The sequence below is a fragment of the Rhinolophus sinicus genome, chromosome 4 (assembly GCF_057876585.1).
Source record: "Rhinolophus sinicus isolate RSI-liver-muscle chromosome 4, RSI-T2T, whole genome shotgun sequence".
In the NCBI taxonomy this organism is placed as follows: Eukaryota; Metazoa; Chordata; class Mammalia; order Chiroptera; family Rhinolophidae; genus Rhinolophus; species Rhinolophus sinicus.
This window is the reverse complement of record NC_142504.1, coordinates 28,720,437-28,741,300: the sequence shown is the minus strand read 5'-3', so window position 1 is coordinate 28,741,300 and position 20,864 is coordinate 28,720,437. Positions and strand designations below refer to the sequence as shown.

The following is a 20,864-nucleotide window of genomic DNA, read 5'->3' as shown; positions in this document are numbered from 1 at the left end:
TATTTCTGTGGGACAAAAAGGTATAGAAACTTTATTTAGAAACAGTAACAATATAAGGCTGCTTTGCCATAAGACTGGCATTTAAATTTTTTTCTGTGGAAGAAGTACAGCAAATGGTAAGGTGATCTATTTTGGTTTCCTAGGTCAGCCTGTTCAAGATTAATGCCATTCCTGCAGGCTGTGACATCTCAGAAGAAAAACACATAGAGTCACATTTAAACTTTCTCCTTGTCGTATGCCGATTAGGAACCATGCACCATATAGGTTGACAATTTCTCTAAGTATTTAAAACAACTGGCAGTGCCTTCTTTGTAAAGAGGTGAGAAACGAAGATGGAGCAGTCACTTCCTGTACTCACAGCTGCTCTCTGCTTCACAAAGGAGAAAACAGAAGCTCTGAAGAGTAGGAAACAAAATGTCAAAGCCCAACACTTTTGTATGATAACACCTAAGTATTATATGAGTGATGAGGCAATTTCATAGGTTATTTCCTTCTTTGAGAGAAAAGCTGGGGGATTTCCTATCTAGGACAGGATCTTGTAAGGGATGGTAACAAAAAAGACCAGCTAGGGTCCAGAAAGCCAGCGGAAAGCTGGGGCTGAAGCCACAAGACAGAGATGCCGGTGGCAATGAGGACACTGCCCTTTCCTGCCCCACTCGACTCTTCACACGTGGGTCCCTTCTGAGTACCCCAGAAATGGGTCTCTTACTGGGGTGGGTCCTAGTCTAGTAGGGACATGGGCTGGGGGTGTTTGGTCTCAATTTTAATACATCTACTCTGAGAAGTGAGGAAGGAGAGCAACTGCCATGGGTCTGAGGCCCCGGCAGACTTGGCCAGCGAGCACTACGCTGCCCTTACCTGGGGCAAGAAAGATTTTGCCAAGAGAAGAAGCCTGTGACTTACTGGCTGGGCCCCTCTGCTGCCGCCTCTGCACTCTCTTGCTGGGTGACCTTCTTCCTTTCTTCCTTCTCAACCAGTTTTTTCATAGGGTCTTGTAAGCTCTTGATCACGAGCCATAGATAATAAAAAGGAAAAAAAGAACAAAAGAAAAAGAAAGATCATCAATAAAAAAATGCAACTGCCACTGGTCCCAACAACCAAACCTTGAATTAGAGGTTTGGGAAGGTTAACGTGAACTAATCAAGTGGACAGAAATGGAATTTTATATGTTCTCAGACCCATCCAAGAAATACTAGGCTAGAAAGGAGAGTTGTTTTTTCACCAGATTTATGTTTTCCCTTTAGTGATAAGTTATTCAAAAGAAGGCCTTTTGGCTATTGCTAACTTTATTTTCCATCTTTAACATGCAGCTAAGATAAACATTCTGTCCTGTTTGCAGCCCACACACTGACAGAGTAGAAGATTTTTCTCCCCCAAAGATGAGAGAATGTCATTTTATTTTTCATTCTGCTTACTATTTCACAATCTAAAAACAGCTTTTAAAAAAAAGAGAAGACAAAAATCTTAAAAACAAAAACAAACAGGGGCTTAACATATTTCGACAAGTTAACTCCCACAAGTGGACAGAACAGGTACATCTAAATCTTTGTAGATTAAAGGGGGGGGGGGGATCTTTTTATGGCACATAATTTCTTGGGGTTACTATTCTTGAGGTTTATTAAATATTTAAGAAAAAAGTTTTTAGAAAGCAAGTGCCTAGAAACTGTGTACCACTGACAAAGCCCGAAAAAGCAAAAAACACTTTTATCACAACTGAATAATGAGTGATACAAAAAGATCTCTATTTCAGGCCCAATTAAAAGGCAAACCTACAAAGACAAAAGAAATATCTCAAGGTATTTATCCCGCTTCTGTTCTCAGAATTATTAAGGTCCATCCTTTGGGCCTTCACGGCTCTTCTCTTGCCTTCATTCTTCCCATTTTCCACTGCTCTACTATGGCAGCACGCACAGAAGAAGGCAATTAAGAGTCATATGCCAGCTCTGACTGATTAGTGGTGACTGACTGGAGGGCTGGATGAAGATGGTCTGCGGGCCGAGTCTCAGCAGAGCACAGCTGTGACCACCTTTGGTGTCTGAAATGGATACCAGACAGAATAGACCCTGGTATCACCCCTCCTAGCTGCCAGCTCTGTTTCACTCCTCACACAGAATAATTTTCCTAAAACACCCAGGCCATCATGTACCCCTTTTTCTCGAGAACCTATAATAGGTAGTTCCTTATTTCTTTTCACTTCTAGTCTAAACCTCTCTGCCCAGTTTTAAAGATCTTCTAAAATGTGGTTCTCTCTTACTCTCCCAGATCACGTCCCACTAACCCCCAAATGTGAGCTTTTCATTCAGTGAGGCCTGTATCCTCATAGTCTCCTGTGTGCCACCATACTTGCTCCTTTCCTATCTTTGTTCATTCTGCTTCTTGATGAAAAAAGCTCTCTCTACCTATCTGCTCACCCTCAAAAGTCCTATCGATCTTTGCAAAACCCAGGTCAATTACCACTATTTTCCACAAAGCTACATGCAATAAGCACGCCAAATTCAAGAAAGTCCTTCCATCTTCAAACTGCATTTACAGTTTTAATATTTGATTATATCTATCCTGTATTGTGTTTTGTCTCTTAAAAATATATTTTTTTAAATTATAAAAATAGTAGAACCATATGTAGAATGCTTGGAAATTTTTTAGAAAAAAAAATTACTCATAATTTCATTTCCCACAAAAAATGGGTTATTATTTTCATGTTTCCTTTTTTTTTGGTCATACTAATACCACTTACATACTTGGAGTCACTGCGTATGTGTATATATAAATAAATACATGTATATATTTTATATACAATAGATGTCCTCTTAACCAATATAATTTGTGTAGGTATTTCATAATCAAAACACTCTTTATTAGGGTGGTGTGGGGACAGAGCCCCAGAAAGCAATTTCCAGGCTCTCGGCCTCACATAGAAAGGTGCTGGCTCAGGTAGTAAATCGCCATCAACTGTGATTGGATGGCCATCAGCTGTGGCTAGTTGGCCATCAGCTGTAACCAGTGAGCCATTGGCCACTAATATAACTGCCATGGCTATGCTAGCAAAAAAAATGGGGGCTAGCAAGAAGATGGTGGCTGAGCTGGCAAGAGTGGATTGCAGAGAGGCGGATGCTGCCAGCGAGAATATAGTGATATGACTCCCCTACTTATGGCTCTGTGGGTGTTCCTTTTTGGCCTCACCGTGTCCTGCGTTCTTATGTGGGGAGCGGGAGCTGAGACCCCGCCTGGTACCCTGCACGACAAATGGCGCAGCGAGCAGGGTCCCCCGCACGACAGGTGGAGAATGTAAAAAACAATTATATATCTTAAATGTTTAATATTAAATTAAAATACATACATGTGTATTTATTCACCATTATTCTAATGTAGGGCCAAGGTTTTCTCATGGAATACTGTCCCCCGATTGGAGATCTGAAGCCTTTTCTTGAACAAAGCACATCATAAGACATTGCCATCTGTCTAATGACTCCCTATTTCTTCTAGACATTTATATGAGTACACTGAGTCAACAAATAGTTTTTGTGCATCTAGCAATTGCTAGGCGCTGTTTTGTGGGGGCTGAGGATATACACTGGTGAACATGATCGGCAAAATTATCAACTAGTGATGGGTCTAGGCAGAACATTAAAATAGGGGGATAGAAAGTGGTTGGGTCATTCCTTCAGTTAATAGGAATGTCCTCTCTTGGAAGTGACATTTCAACTGAGAGCTAAATGAAACGTAGGAGCTAGCCACGTGCAGCTCAGGGAGCAGGGGAGGCCCGAGTGCAAAGGCCTAACGGTAGGACTACCTTGGCCTGTCTGAGGAACACAAAGAATGCCACTGGGGCTGTAGGACAGTGGGCAAGAGGACAAGACTTATGAGACTGGGATAGAGAAGTCAGCAAGGGTCACACAGGCAGAACACTCCTTTACCCACTGTGGGGACAGAGCCCCAGAGAGTAGTTTACAGGCTCTTGGCCTCACGTGGAAAGGTGCTGGCTCGGGTGGTGGATGGCCGTCGGCTGTGGCCAGTTAGCCGATTGGCCGCTGGTATAACTGCTGCGGCTACGGAGGAGAGCCGAGAGAGAGGAACAGAGTCGAGAGAGTGGAGGAGAGTCGTCGGTTGGTCGGTTGGCAGCAAAGCACACAGCAGGTCGCGCGTCCAGTGGGCCCAGCCTCCAGTGAGACCATAGTGGTATGACTCCCCTACCTGTGGCTCCGTGGGTTTTCCTTTTTGGCCTCACCATATCCTGTGTTCTTGTGTGGGGAGCGGGAGCAGAGACCCCGCAGGCCGCCCCGCCTGAAAAATGGCGCGGCGAGCAGGGTCTCCCGCACAACACCCACATTCATCAATATTGAACATTTTGCCTCATTAGTTTCATGATATTCTTTTGCTCTTTCTGTCTCTCTAACACATGCTAACTCAATGGAATCCATGATCCTTGGTGGAGGGGAAAAGGCTATAAAGAACAATATGGAACAAATGAGGCAATTGAAATATGGACTGTAGTCTACATGTTCTTTTTCTTTTTTTTTCTTTTTAAATCATACACCCCCAAAGCATCTGGTGAAAGCTGGGAACATGTGTGTGCGTGTGTATATTTTGGAAGTGTGCAACTATAAGGAGGAGTGCAACAGATGTCAGGGACTGACTCTTTTCAATAGATCTGCCAATCACAGCATTTTATTCACACACACACACACACACACACACACACACACACACACACACCCTTCAAGCAGGTTTACTCCCCCAAAGAGTGATCCAACGCTGGCCAAAGTGAAGCCAGGAGTATTTTCAGCCAAGGTTCCATGACTGAGACTCACTTTTCGATTCTGTCACCCTTGTCCAGGCCTCCTGGTTTGCTCCGTTATCTTCTCCTTGCATTTCCTTTTAATCAATCAGCATTAGGCAGGGCCAGGACACGTCTGCTCTCAGCCGGCCTGTCTCGCGGCCACAGCGCTTGCTTAAGCCCCTGAGATGCCCTTGACAGCTCCTTGGTTATCATCCCTTCTGTCTCCAGCCTGACCTCCCCTCATAACCACACTTGAACAGCTCTCAGACAATCCCTTTGTAATGTAAACCACTCCTTCCTTCTTTTCACCCCCTTCCCCTGTTAGGCCATTAGCAGGGACTCAATTGTTGACGCCCTGTCACCACAATCACAGTCGAGGCACTATTGTGCTTCAGCAACAGAGTGGCTGCAGTTCCAATTGCTACTTTAATTTATTATTAATATGTGCCCCTCTCTTCCTACTATTACCAATGTCCTTTTAATAATTTCGCTGTTGCCACTCAAAAGAGATGCTAAATATGTACTTGCTGGTTGATAAATTAATGTACATAAGGTTAAACTGCAAATGTGAGAACTCTTTAGCTAGAAATTCAAAGGCTCAGAAGAGTAATAGGAAAAAGTTTATGAAACCACAAGCAAAAATAGTACTGAGCACACGGGCTTGTTTATTAAATATTAGAATTTTGAACCAAGGGGATTCGTGTGTGTGTGTGTGTGTGTGTGTGTGTGTGTATCAGCTTTACTGAGACACAACTCACCTACCATAGAATTCACCCATTTAAATACACCACTCAATGGTTGTTACGTATAGTCACAGAGCTGTGCAACCATCACCACAGTCAATTTTAAAACATTTTCAAGAGGCATTTCTTAAAGTAAGGATGTGTTTTAGATCAAACTAAGCTAACTAAGTACTCCTCTATATAGCAGGGAAAAATACCCACAACACATATGGAACTTGTTTCTTACAAAGATGGTACACATTGAAGAGATACAGAGGCTTAGAAAGAACTCTGAAACATCATGGAGGACAAATCATGTCCCTTTTCTCCCTTAAAATTAGTTCCTGGATGCGACTGGACCACAGCTCTCCCCAAGTTTGATTAAAAGGCCCCACTGGGGCCTAGGGTGGAGGTGAATTCTTTAGATTAAAGTCCACAACTCAGCTGAAAACACTTAACCCTGTAGCATTGTGTAAGTCAGAGGTGACAGCATTTTCTGTGTGACAGAAACACCTGCTCAGGCAAAATGAATCTAAGAGGCTTGGCTGACTGTACAGAGAGGCAGCCATCAGCTGGAACTATTTTGAATCACTGTCTGATGAAAGCCACATTCAAATCCATGTCCAGAAATGAAATGTCAAAGCTTTCTGTTTCTAAACCCTAAACCCACTAGGTCTGCCATTAAAATGGGTCGTGAAAATCACCACTATTAACAGCAATATAGCATCCTATAAAACTGCAAAGTTCTCTGTGGAGGAAAGAATGTTTTTAGACTAAGTAACCTTTCTCTGTTAAGGCTGCAGTGACACGCTAATAGTTTCCATCAATGCTTAAACGGTTTCAGGAAGCACACACAATATATAAGATCAGCGTGACAGAGGAAACACACAGACCGAGCTTGCAGAAGTGTCTTAGAAAGGAAACAGCTTAATACAATAATGGGAGTTACTACTTCCTATATTAGGAAAATAAAAAGCAAGAGCAACATTTCATCTGAATGAAAGTAAAACTACTCCGCAAAACAAATTTCACAGACAAAAGGCCAGGAACAAGCCCTAATACATGACCTCAATTTAATGTGTAACTTTGACAGTTGGATAACATTTTCTCTGATCTTTATGACATTTAATTTTCTTATGCTACTTCCCATTAATTACACTGTATGTATATGAAGGAGCCAAATATAGTCTACAAAAGGAAATGAAAGTGCTCCAAATAGTGAGGCATGGTTGAAAGATGCTGGATTCAGTTGGGTGTGTGTATGTTTGTGTTTATATAATTGGTAGCACATGAGGAATAAAAAGCAGAGGACATGATGCTGTGTAGGAGCTATGCAATCCGTGGACACGGAGTACATGCAGTTATAAATTTATAAAGGCACCATACAAGGAACACCATTAATCTAGGACCAGAAGGCACTTTTGAATTGTACGATAGAGCAAAAAAGTTAGAGTAAAATTAGAAAACACTAAACGCAATCATAAATAAGATATATACTCTTATTCTTTAAAATAAAAGAAAATAGGTATTGGGAAGGTATGACTTTGGAAATTGATCACATAGTGCTGTAACAGGGAAAACAATGGTCTTCACACCTTGGGGCCTCTGTTTACATATCAGAACAATGGAGCTAATGAGATGTATACCTTTCTTGGGGCGTTGTGAGGATTAGCTGAGATAATGCTTCTGCACACTACGGACTGCATGGTAAGCACTCAAAATGCGCTTTCATATCAACAACTTTGAAAATCTATAGATGTCTTAAGGGCTCATCTTGTGTTAGGTACCGCACGGCATGTTTGACACATCTCACAAAACCCAGATACACACTGGAGTCCTGATGTCCTGACCTGGACAGGTGAAGTAACTTGCTTAAGGCCATTCAGCCACTAACAGGTAGAAGCAATATTTGAACTGGGATTCACAGTCTTTAAAATTCTACAACTAGTTAAGAAACAGTATTGAATAGCCAAGCCACGGACATTTACTGTAGTCCCCTTCACATGAGGTGCCCAGGGAATCGTGAGGACTTCATTCCAAATTCTAAAGGCTCACAGGTTCCCAGGTGTCTGAGGGACGGACATATAAAAGATGCTTTTCATCTAGAAACAAAGACTTCAAAGTGTTATTTTTTTAAAGCATTTTACAAGTTTAACGTGAAATTTAAAAAATAATAACAACACAAGTGGAAAGAAGTCCACTTTCTTTAATGTAGTACAAAAACGTATGTGTAGAAACAAAAGCAAACTAAACATCACATGTGTTTACACCACTATCTAGTTCTTCATATTAACTTTGCGATTCAAACAATAGAAAGCAGGTAGCAATTTAGGGATTGGGAAAGAGATAAAACGAAAAAAACCTTTTCTACCATGTTTATTTTACACTGTGTAGAGCTGTGCTCACAGGGACGGCTTTTTTTAACTTCTCCACTGTGCAGGAATTCAGTTGTAGATAAAATTGAAGCCGCTCAAAAGCTGAGGGAGACTAGAAATGATGGGTCTGTATCCTGGTGCATTGTCACACAATTAAACAGTGGTGCAGCTACCAGCTTGTAATTTTTAGGGACTGCAAACAAGGCTTTCTCTTGAAGTTGAACAAAAAACAACTTCTTATTTTCCTTCTAATATGTGCAGGAATATAGGGATATTAAGGAGGTTCAAAATCTGTTCTCTCCAGTTACCAATGCCATCATCAATGACCCGGTCTTGCAAGCCTCCATCTTGACGACCCAGTATCCCTGTCATTAAGTGTTTTAGTCCTTCAACATCATCTTCTCCTGGGTTAAGTTCACCACTAGGCAATTTCTCCTTCATGCACTGAAATCTGACTTCAACAGAGATGTCCTCATAGAGGGGCTCTTTTGTGCTAAAAGTATAATGGGTAAGACGGTACAGGTTGATGGTGTGCTCCAAGGTGAGGGGCTTGGTCTGCTGGATGTATTTGTTGCCGAACTGGTTGACCGCCTCCCTCATCTCGACCTCGGGGCCAACCAGTGTGCAAGCAACTGGGTGGCACCATGGACATGCTGGCGAGCTTGGGTACTCATAGCAAGTGAAAGGCGGAGGCAGGGAGCCTTTCCTAGGGCCAGTGGCGGTTATCTGCGTCCCATTCGGCGCCACCGTCTGCCATTAACACGAGAGCACAAGAGGCTCCAAGTGTTATTTTTAATTGAAAGTTTACAGCTGTACCTTTTAAAGGTGGCACTTCTGCTTTCTCCTGCTCTCCTGCCTCACAGCCAGAAGTGCCACCTGGAAGAAATGCCACATGACAGAGTAGAAAAGGCATGAGCATGTCTGTTCCCAGACCTACCACATACTGGGCATGGGGCCTCTGGCACATTACTAGAACTTTCTGAGCTTCTGTTTCCTCACTGAAACCTGGAAACAAGAACAAGTATGCCCACCTTCCCAATGTCATTTTGAGGATTAACTGAAATGTATGCACTTCCCTTTCTAAATGTCAGTGCTGATCCTAACAGTATTATTAATTATAGTACCCAACCTGCGTACATTAGAGTCACACAGAACATGACAAACTCTCCTAGACATTACCACACCCCACCCTTAGCAGCGTACCCGGGCTATAGAGTAACGACCCACAGAAGGAAAATGCTTTCTTTTCCCCTCAATGAAGAGTTAGGGAGTGGAAGGAGGTTGGGGGCGGAGACGAACTCACTGTTGTGAGAAGGGCCTGAGCTACCGGCTGGCTGCCCAGAAGCACAAAGACCAGTCATCACAAGGGATGAACTGATGACCAGTCACACTCTGGCTTGTCCACCTCTGGTTAGCCCCTCTACCCACCCGCTCCTTTCCCAGCGATTTGGATATATCCCAATTGGCTGTTGGCAATGATCTGGCCTGGAGCAGCTTGGGGAAAAAAAAAAAAAATTGTTCTGCTAAGTGCTGTGTAAAGTAATGACACTGAGAAAAAACTTGAAAGCCTTAAAGGATCTTCTGGATGTGCGCCATGAGTAATTGCCATGTTGGGACTGGCAACTGAAATAGCATTGCAGAGATATTTACCCAATTTTCATAAAAACTATTATGGCTTTATTTTCAAAGCAAGTAACTACGGAGCCATGTGGCTTGTCGGTAAATGTTCAAGTGATTAACTGAGAAATGTGGAGGTGGGTGGAAGAAGGCTGTTAGGCATACGTATTTGAGAAAAACAAAATGTAGAAAAAGATGTTTTTTGAATTGTGAAAGCTACAAGCATTTTGGTCTCCAGAATGATGTTCCACATAACAGTGCTACGCCTCAGACCCCAGGAGAGAGAGGAGGGAACATTGGCACATCTGTTTCAATGGTTATTTTTGAACATGCTCAGAGTTAGGTTTTCAAATTCAGGTTTCCTTAGAGTTAGAAATCTGGCACAGACTAAGCGCCCATTGCAAAGCCAAACTGCATTTTTAGAATGAGCCCTGTTGCAGGGGTAGGGTAGGAGGGTCTCCTTCCTTTCCTGCTTGCAGGCCTGCTTTGCCCTCTCATGTCCCTGTGGGGATTACATGAGCCCAGACTGGCCTGCAGGGCTGAAGAAGGACAGGGTTGGGAATGGAGCTGCCAGAGCATCTGTGGAATCAGGAGGGAGTGGGTTAGGTTACCTGGCTCAGGTCTGAGAGACCTCCTACCCCACTGCCATTTACAGCCTTGCCTGTGAAACTCACTGCGAAGCAAATCATCCAGGCTGAAAACGGTGAGTAGGAAACTTAATGGAGAAAAAAAAACTGATGGTTGCTAGATCGGAGGGGAGTTGGGGGGTGGGGGCGAAGGTGAAGGGATTAGAAAGGGCAAAGTGGTAGTCACAAAATAGTCACAAGGATGTGAAATGTAGTATGGGGAATATAATCAATAATGTTGTAAAGATCACATAGGGGGCCAGATGGGTGCTGGACTTATCAGGGGGATCACTTCATAGACTGTGTAGATGCCTGACCCCTGCATTGTACACCTGAAGCTGAAGTAGAGTAATATTGAATGTCTATAATTAAATATAGACATTGAATAACTATAATTAAATATATATACATATATATATGTATATATATATTCTTTCACAGGATGTAAAGCACAGCATAGGGAATATGGTCAATGGTATTGTAACAGCTATGTACGGTGTCAGATGGGTAGTAGACTTGGGGTGGTTATCACTTTGTGAGGGGTGTTTAAATGTCTAATCATTACAGTGTTTTGTACACACCTGAAACTAATTAAAAAAAAAAAGAAACTAACAAGCTAGACTGGGCAACCTGGCAACCTCAGCAAAGCCTTCTGTGTGGACACAGCCAATGGCTATTTTCTGGACCTCACCATGGAGCTACTGGTGCCACCATCAAGCTGCCACCCTTCCTGCCACCACTACCTCTTACCACCATTGCCACACCAGCAGCACACAACTGGAGGGGCAAAAGCGGATTATAAGCCAGCTCTGGCTGGCTCCTGAGCTTGTATTCTTCCATTCTATGCTTTATCCTGTTTTTTGGCTTTCCTTCCAAAAACCTTGGATGGGCACGTCATAGGAATACACTTTGCTACCAGCTATTTTCATGAAGTATAGCCACTCTGATCTCTTTAAAAACACAAATACAGAAGAACATGCCTTCTTCTCTACCAGTTCTGAATGAGTGTGTCCACTTCTTCAAAAGGCCCAACACTCAATTTTCTGTACAGACGTCTAACAACCCACATGATAGCAAGCCAGATAGGGATGAAAAGGCCATTGGTACAAATAGAATTTTAGATTTTTCAGGGTAAAGCCACTTGACTTTTGAGGGCTTCTTTTATTTTTATTTTTATTTTTATTTTTATTTTTATTTTTTTCCTGCTGCCTGTTCTGGATCTGTGGGGAAATATGTAAGTAAATGACATCCTGGAAGGATGAAGCAAACATGACCACATCTGACAGTCGGTAATTTAAGATGGGTACTGCTTTCTTACAGACAGCATTCATTTAATTTTTTAAAAAGTACTTTAAACTCTTAGTCTAAATTACTTTCTCTAAAAAAGTGACAGTGCTTTCAAGACAGGCTAGTAAAATTCCATTCCTTTCCCCATGACTTGATAATTTCTATCATTTGAAAGACATTTCCAGATGATTTAGAGTCAGTATAAAATTAACACATTAATGCTAACTCATGCAAAATACATATGCTTAGCAGCATTTTAAGGAATCAATACATATTGCTTGAAAATATGAGATTATGGCATTGCTTCTTTTATTGGAAACCACTGAAAACACAGCCTCTCTACTTTAAATGTGAGCTGTTACAATTATTAGATTAGAAAATTTTGTAATGTTAAATTTCAATGCCAAATTTTCTATAAAGTTGAAATGCTACAAAAATCTATCACAAACGAAAATGATGAAGGACTGTATCACTAAAAGTAGAATCAATAGAGTTATATCAGGCCTGAGTAAAAAGCTGTTGTCACATAAAACACTACCACAAAATATTCACAAAATGTCAAAATAGTGACTTGGATATTTTTTAAGTTGTAAGAGGTGGCAACTCAATTCACTTTTATAATAAAATTATTTTGGAAAAGAACTATATATATTTTCTAGAGAAAGGTTCATTCATTAGAAATAAAACTTGAGCTTCTGGGGCATGAGTTACATCCCTGTAATTCTTCAGCAAAAGACTCTTCCCTCAAAACAGGATGCACCGAGTGTTTAACACATTAATTATCATCCTTCATCAAGCATAAAACTAACAGTCAGGAAATACAGCTGCAATGGCACAATTACCAACACACTCAGAATACACCCTGCAGCAAAGAAAACAAATGGGTTGCTTTTCATTAACAGAGCTTGGCAAACCTCTCCAAAAAAAAATGTTTTCTTTCCAGCCAGAGTCCCAAAAGGCATTTAAGGGGCTATTTGCTTAGGTAAATCCAGGCAACAAATAAATTGTGAAAATATCTATTTAAATTTCAAAGGATCCATTATCAATATACAGTGCCACTCAGAGGAAAATTATATATATTAAAAGATAACTTGATCAAATCAAAAATCTAAATAGAAAGTATGTATTTAAAAAATATATTAGTACAAGAGGGTTGGTAAGTCAGGTAATATCCTCATGCTTGATGGTATTACATAAGGTATTAATGGTTTTCATTTTCATGTTTCATGGCATACAAGATGATAGGCAATGTGCCTCTATCTATGCAACGATGGGCTGTGTAGTAACAGGATTCTTTTATATACGTTTGAGTCCATATAAGGAAAATAATTAGCTGCTAGCTTGAGATTCAAATATAATGTCATAATTGAAAGCCTAGAGGAATAGCATTCAAGAGAGGTAATAAAAGCATAGTTTATATGGTTGATTTCTGTATGCATCATTCTTGACATTACTGTAATCATATTACACCTTAACAGTTGTATTACTCCTACAGAGTTTGTATTACAATTAAACCATAAATATTACTTACACCATAATTTAAGGAAGACTCTGGGGGTATAAAAGAAAAATGGAGAATCATCTGTCCAAAATGTTTGTAATTATGTTCTGAACCACTTCCACCAAACTTTTACTAAATTCTCTGTCCAGAAACCCTCTAACATAACCAGCTTGATCCTCTCTGCAGGATAAATATCATGGCAAACATTAAGGAACCATATTTTCCTCAGCCCAGGAGGTCAGGGATACACATAAGCATGCACCCATTCTTGTGGCACAATTTCAATTTCATATTGTGCTTTATTTATATGCAATTAACTCAAACCTGAGCTTCTTTTAAATTGTACTTGGGGTAGATATCATTTCATCTTCCACCTGGCTGATTTGTGTTATGTACAGTTGTCTTTCAAAAGACAGCCTTTGAAGTTGTATTTGTTATAAAATAAAATCTGATGCACATTCATGCCCTCAAACCCTTTGCCTTATGAAAGAAGAATCCATGGGATTCTGCTCAGGCTTGTGTAAGAAATGTGAATAGTGTGAGTTGTGCTAATTTTAATCAGTCTGCCTTGGTCTGGAGAGCTGCTCCCTAAGGTGCTGAAAGCAGCAGTAAATCACAGGGAAGGAATGCAGTCTTTACACACAACGGTCGCATTGCCGATGCACTGAGAAAGGCTCGGGTTCAGGGTGTGCACAACAGTTGGCTGGACAAAGGAGGATACATAAGGCATGAAAGGTCACCCTCCCCTGATACAGTCCCTTTAACAGACCAAAAAAGGGCACATTCAGAATGCATTCATGCAGCACGTCAGTGAGCACGTGACTCCCTGACAGAGGGATTATGAAGAACAAACCCCAGGGCCAAGTGTCCTGGCTGGAGTTAGGTCAGGTGTATCACAAGGTGAGTGGACTGTCTTGGGGTTCCTCTTTGGGACTTTCATGTAAAGGGCCAGGGTCGTAAAGGGTTTCTGTCTTAGTATTTTTGTAGGTGTAGTGACATTACAAACATCTCAAAATCAAAGAGGTGTTTAATGGCAAACACACATACAGAAAAAGCTTTTAATGTTTGCCAAGCAAGGTGATGAGATAAAAACTGCCTGAACAATCAGAAAGGAGGTAACTTCCAGATGAACTTTTGACTAGTTCTTTCCTGGTCTTTTCCTCTCAAAGATACGACCTGGCAACCCACTGTTCTCTCTCACCATTCTTAAAATCCTTTTGGAACCCAAATCACTTTCTTATCTTGACATGAACTCTCCCTTAGCAACCATTAGAGAAAAAGTATAATTCCACATTCTGTTGCAATACTGAGAATCAGGCATTTTTCATGTGTCCCTTTTCAGTTGAGAAATCATTGACTTTAATGTTGCTTTTATAGTTAAAGAATATTCCTGTTGTCTTATGGAAAAAAGTCCAATTATATATTGGATGGTACTCACAGAATAAAATGGTGTTTCTCAGAAGTAAGAGAAAAACAAATACCTTCTCAAGTGAGCACATTTGAATTTAATAAAAAAGTAACGAAGTGCACTAGACTCGTACAATCTTCTCTTTAGCAATGTCAAACAAGTATTTTAAAGGAGCAGGACCCACCATTAGGGTAGAGTTCACCACAATTATCTCCCAGTAACCCCAAGGTTCAACCTTTGTATATGGATTGTTGCAGCTTATCATTATATTGAATATTAATGCAGTAAAAAAAAGACTCTACTGGGTGGCATAGTTTTCTCTTTGACATTTGGAGCCTCTTAGAATAATGATGCTTAATGCTGTTTGTGATATAAACAAAACTACTTTTCATACGATATTCTAATGGCCTTTCTAGCTTTCATACCTTTAACGTAGTGAATTCATATGGTTGATAACCTCTGAAGCTCTCATGGATGGCTGCCATTGTGTGAGACGTTTTCTCCCAAAAATGAAGCAAAGTGGTCTATAAAGAAAGACAGTAAAGCTATTAATGTTTTGAAAGCCCAGTTCTAGTCCTGGGCCCCAGAGAAGTGTCTGTGGCTTTCAAGGTCCTCCAAAATACGATTCCAGCTCATATCTGCAGGCTCGTATCCCATTTCCCATTATGCCCCTATTTATACTCTGTGTGTCAGCCAAAGTAAAGGCCTTCCTGTTTCCCCAGACACTGCCTCCCCTGGCTTACGTGCTCCACCACCTGGGACATTCTCTCCACTCTCTTTGTACTCATTCCAGATCCATCCTCCAAAACCCAGGGCTAATCATTAACAATATACTTTTGTGATCCCTCAACTGATTTAATTTCTCCTTCTTCAAACCCTCATTGGATTTTGTAGAATTTATTTCACTGTTCTCTCCTTGAAGTATAGAAAATGCAGCCAGGCTTTACTGTCTCTGCCTTTCCTCCTAAACTTTAAGTTCTTTGAGGACAGGGACTCTGGTGTTAACTTTTATATTCCCTACAACGGTAGAGTTTGGCCTCGCATGCTTGGTTGGTGCTTAATGGTACTGTTGATGGAGACAAGTGCTAACCAGAGTTTAGCAGGAGACAAAAACATGATCATTGGGACAAAACCAAGTTCACTAAATCATGACAATCTGATGAGAAAGTGTCTGTGTCATGAGAAGTACAGACAACAATGCTGAGTTCAGAAGAGTCTTTCTGAAAGATGTGACAGAGTCTGGTACATTAAACAGAGTGGAATTTGGAAAGGTACAGATGGAGGGCCAAGGCACTCAGGCAGAAAGCACCCCTAAGCAAATGCAGGGAAGTAGGAAATTACAGTGTATATACAGGGAATAGTTAATCTTTGGTTTTATTAAGATGTAGTCCGCTAGATGGGAGAAACATGGGAAGTAAATTAGGAGCACGGTGTTCAGAACTTCATAATGCTCAAACTGTATACTTTTAGCTCAAACACCAGTTTTCTGTTATCTAAACCTCTTAGTTCATTGTAACAAACATCACTTTGTTACCTGGTATGTTGCGAGCATATGAGACAAGAGATTGCATCTGCTTGCTCCAAGAAGGTCCACTTTTTGACACACGTCCATCTTCAATTTGTCAAAGCTTTTTTTGGCAAGACGTACTTGTGTTTGTACCTATGAAAGTAAAAGGAATCTCTGAACCACTCAAACTCTTCAGTTAAAATTGGCCAGTGAGAAAAGACCAATAGTGGGCTTATCGCTTTCATATAAGAAAACACCTTTGGACATTTCAGGTAAGCAAGATCCTACAACATGCATTCTTTACCTCCAAAAGACCTAGATGACAGTACTGCATATCATGATTTTATAGCGGACTTACCATCCTGATTACATTTTTCTCAGTCAAATGTTAGAATTCCTATCGTCTTAAAGCTTTCACAAACTAACCACAGTGAGAAGTCTAGAAACATGCAGGCGGCAAGGGAACAACCTTTGTCTCTTTATTTTCCTATGGCTCTTTGAAGTGCGCTTCCCCTAAGGTTAACACCTTACATAACATGGTACATTTGTTAAAAATAAGAAATTAACGCTGATACAATCCTATTAACTCAAGAACTGGTGTTGGATTTTACCAACTTTGGTCCTCTTTTCCGTTCCAAGATCCAATCTAGGATACCACAAAAGGGAACTGTGGCAGCCTAAAAAACTATCTCCACTGATCAACTCAATTTTTAATTATTCAGTATATACACAGGCAATCCACCATCCATCCCTGAGCCACATAGTAATTCAGGGACAGAGTGAAGTCAGGAAAACTTTCAGAAGTGTTTACTCTACATATTATTTGATAATAAAATAGGTTTTAAAATTTAATACAGCTACATTAAAAATGCTAAAGTAAAAATGTCCCCTTCGTCCAATCTGAAGTATCAACACGTCATATTTTAACCAGGGAAAGCTAGCCGAACATTAATTTATCTCAGAGAATTCATACAGTTATAGTTACCAGGTAGGTAACTGTGAGTTGGGAAGAGGGATACCGTGTTTCCCCGAAAATAAGACCTAACCGGAAAATAAGCCCTAGCATGATTTTTCAGGGTGACATCCCCTGAACATAACCCCTAATGCATCTTTTGGAGCAAACCTTAATATAAGACCCAGTCTTATTTTCGGGGAAACACGGTAGCTCTTTCATCACAGGATAGATACTAGGGGCCAAGGGCAGTGTCTACCTTGATTACTATTATGTGCTCAGCATCTGGAGACCTGGTCCAAAGCAGGTGCTGAATGACCTGGTACAAAGTTTGTGACTGAATGAAGAAAACTTCCAGGCCACTTCCAAAGGTAAATTACCTGAGTACCATTATAAAGTATAACCTTTAAAATAGTTTTAGATGTGATGATTTTATTTTCTAATAAAGATAAGCATGAAGATTATTTGATATAAAATACATTAATTTTTACCACTAATAATACTAATTTTTATTCACACCTTATACAATTATAGGGCATAATATAATAATAGTAACAATTGATACACAACTGTTATCGCTTTTAACAATTTAACAACAGATATAATTCACAATCAATACAGTTGATACAATTGAACAATTAATACAATTCACTCACCACCTGCCAGAGACATTCTTTCTTAGCCTCTGTAATTACCCTCTCTGACTGCTGAGGGTAAGACGCTTCCTCTAAAAAAGTAACTAACAGGCAGGGCTGGCATTCTAGATTCACCTGCCTGACTCCAAAACCATGCTATTCTGCCTCCCGAGCAACTTACACTATTTGCTGAAAATCAAGAAGCTCAAAATTATGATTCTACCCGGAAACACAAGTTTTCCCCATAGATTCTATGGAATTGAAAAATTATGAGGCAGTAAATTCATTTGACACTGCATTGACAGAATTAATACGCTACGTGGATAGGGTCTTATGTCCATAGTAGTATAAAACATTTCCTGAGATTTCCTCTGTATTCTTAGAGCAGGGACCGCCAGAGAATAGAAGCCATCCAGCTCTTCTTAAACTGACCACACCATGAGCTTAAATAGATCCTGGAGTTCATTCATTCCCCACGGTAGAGTATAGAGACTCCTAAGAACTTGGGAGCACTGACTATAAAAAGAGTTGAGAATGAGTTAAGTATCAGTGATTTCCTGCCTTCCTTTGAGAGGAATAAGGAGAGAGAAAAGAAAACCCGAGTTGAGTTCCCGAGGGGAGAAGTGGGAGAGTGTGGAGGGAAAGGTGTTTAAGCAGCTGACATCATCATTGCAGGTCCCGCATTTGTTCACCGGTTACATGGGCCAGGAAGACCTCCTCAGCTGGGTTCTGAGAGGCATCTGTCCTCACTCTTCTACTTCTGGAGGGGAAGGAGATTAACATGGATGTGAGCTTTTGTGTACACATTCATTCAACACCTACTTAGTGAGTGCCTATTATGTATCAGGACCCATGCCAGGCACTGGGGTGTCTGTAAAGGAATAAGACACATAGCTGTCAGTCAACAAATACTTGAATGGAAGTACATAGGCGTAAGGACCCTCTAAATGTTTTGGAGAAGACAGACAAATTAACAACTATATTATAATACAATGGGAAAAAGAAAGGTACAAGAGAGCTAAGAATGAAGAACAGAGGTAGCACAGACAAGGGAATATTACTACTGGGACTGGGGGTGCACAGTGGATGTAGGTTGATGGTATTAAAGCCCCAACTACTGACCTCCCAATATCCCCACCTTTTGCCCTGTAACTTTGTAGTCTCTTCTCACTCCAACTCTAGGCTTTGCATGTGACTTGCTTTGGCCAATGGAACGCTAACAAATATGATGAACTTGAAAGTCTAGGGAGCAAAAGAAAGCTAGCACTCCTCCACTGTCTCTCTTGCTTCTTTGAGATGGCCATGAGAATATGCCAGGCCAACCTGAGAACTTGTCTGGGCTGGCCAGGTGGAGGGGCGGGAGAGGCTCGTGGGTGCAAGAGATGTGAGGAGGAGCCCAGCTGTCCCAACAGGTCAACCTTCAGCCAGCTGACCCCCAGACATGGAACGGAGGCTAGCTATGATCAGCAGAGCGCCGCCCCACCCCACAGCTCACCACAGACTCATGAGTGAGCCCACCAGAGACCAGAATTGCCCTGTTAACCCACAGACCTGTGAGTAATAAATTGTTTAAAGCCATTGAGTGTTACAGTTGCTTATTTCACAGCATATTTGTGGCCATAGATAACTGATATAAATGGCGTAAGTGGACAATGAAGGCTTCCAAGGGGGGTATATCTGAGGTGGGTCTTAAAGCGTGACTAGGAGTACAGAGTACATACAAGGTATCCACAGACTGGCCTGCTTATGGGGAGTGTGGGGACAGAGCCCCAGAAAGCAGTTTCCAGGCTCTCGGCCTCACATAGAAAGGTGCTGGCTCAGGTAGTAAATGGCCATCAACTGTGATCGGATAGCCATCAGCTGTGGCTAGTTGGCCGTCAGCTGTAACCAGTGAGCCATTGGCCACTAATATAACTGCCGTGGCTACACTAGCAGAAAATGGGGGCTAGCAAGAAGATGGTGGCTGAGCCTGCAAGCGGAGCAGTGAGGGTTGCGAACAGTGTGGCTCCTGCTTCCTATTTCTCCAACCCAGCTGCCAGTGAGACTATAGAGGTATGACTCCCCAATCTATGGCTCCACGGGTGTTCCTTTTTGGCCTCACCATGTCCTGCGTTCTTATGTGGGGAGCGGGAGCAGAGACCCCACAGGCCTCCCCGCATGGCAAATGGTGCAGCGAGCAGGGTCACCTGCACGACAGGGAGGCCCTAGATTTTCTCATTAAATGCAAGTTAATATTTTTTCATGGATGTTGAATTTTGCCTTTACATTATCAGTTACTCATAGATATTCTTTTATCCTAGGAGAAAACTTATTTCACTTGCTTATAGCACAAAGTTCATTAATGTATATACTTTGAACTGTGCTCTAATTTAATGTCATTAGAATTTTGTAAAGTAATTTTAGAAACCTAGAAGACTTTACCACTTGACCCAGTGAGTTCTGAAAGGCCATATGCTTTGTGTGTCAACAATGATTATTAAAATACTTAATGCACTGCTGAGTTCCCAAATGTTGAGCCCTTTCTCTGCCAAACAAGGAGGATGTTACACTGTTGGTCCTTTCGAATATGGTGAAGTTAATTTAATATTTTGTGCCCCATGTCTGCTCTCTAAAACGCATTTCCAGCCTGCAGCCTGAAGACAAAACACCAAGGACACAGTCAGGCACAGGCCACCATGAGGAATCCAATTTCACGTGCCTCCAGATGTACTTAAGTGAAAAATATTTTTTGATTATTATTCCTTTCAATCCTAGATAAATTAGGTTCAATTACATAAACATCTTGAGGAGCTCCTGTGTTTTTCAAGGTCCTCTAAAAAGTCTTCAGTCAAATAAATGTACCCTTTGTTTATTTCTTAATTTTATTTCTGTTGCCCTACCATTCTCCTCTTATTCTCCAAACTCTAAGACATGATTGCAACCCTCTTTAGGATCCTGCCTTCCTCAAGCTGCAGAAATTCCATTTACCAGAGAAAGGAGCAATGTCTTGACTGCCAAAACTATAGGGCACTTCTCAGTACTAATTCTTCCTAACCTGAAATTCTACCTCGTAGCCCCAACTTGAACTACGTACGGTGAAGCCAAAGCTATTCATCCTCTTAGTTCAGGCTGGCTTCCCCATTCAGTGGGAAAGGTCTTCATATTACGCTACAGCCAAATAATTTGAGAATAGGTTTGCATTTTTTATCAGTGTTTTCTTTCCTTTAAAAACAAATTAAAGCAAGACTACAATCCGACTTTTACTTTCACATTTTCTTCCAGGAAATGGCTCTGTCTCCTTCCCTCCAACCATTCATCCAGCAACTATTTACTTAGTATCTTCTACATGCTGGTAGGAGTGCGTATCGTGGAAGTGGTCTCTGTCCTCGTGAAGCTGAAAGTCCAGTGAGTATTTTCACATTAATGAGGGCATAACTACAAACTGAGTGAGGTGCTCAGAGGGAAAGACACACAGTCC

General features: G+C 41.2%; 1 protein-coding gene and 1 pseudogene across 9 annotated transcripts in view; both read right to left on the bottom strand.

Moving 5' to 3' along the window:
- Window positions 1-20,864, bottom strand: part of ICA1 (islet cell autoantigen 1) — a 134,699-nt gene that overhangs the window by 25,526 nt on the left and 88,309 nt on the right. For all 9 annotated transcript variants that reach the window (XM_074340769.2, XM_019729783.3, XM_019729782.3 and 6 more), the window contains exons 7-9: window positions 15,848-15,973; window positions 14,739-14,837; window positions 904-1,001 (exon numbers count right to left, since the gene is read on the bottom strand). In XM_074340769.2, the coding sequence (XP_074196870.2) occupies window positions 904-1,001; window positions 14,739-14,837; window positions 15,848-15,973 (323 nt within the window). The remainder of the gene's footprint in view (window positions 1-903; window positions 1,002-14,738; window positions 14,838-15,847; window positions 15,974-20,864) is intronic.
- On the bottom strand, window positions 7,829-8,657 carry LOC109446419 (cleavage and polyadenylation specificity factor subunit 5 pseudogene; annotated as a pseudogene).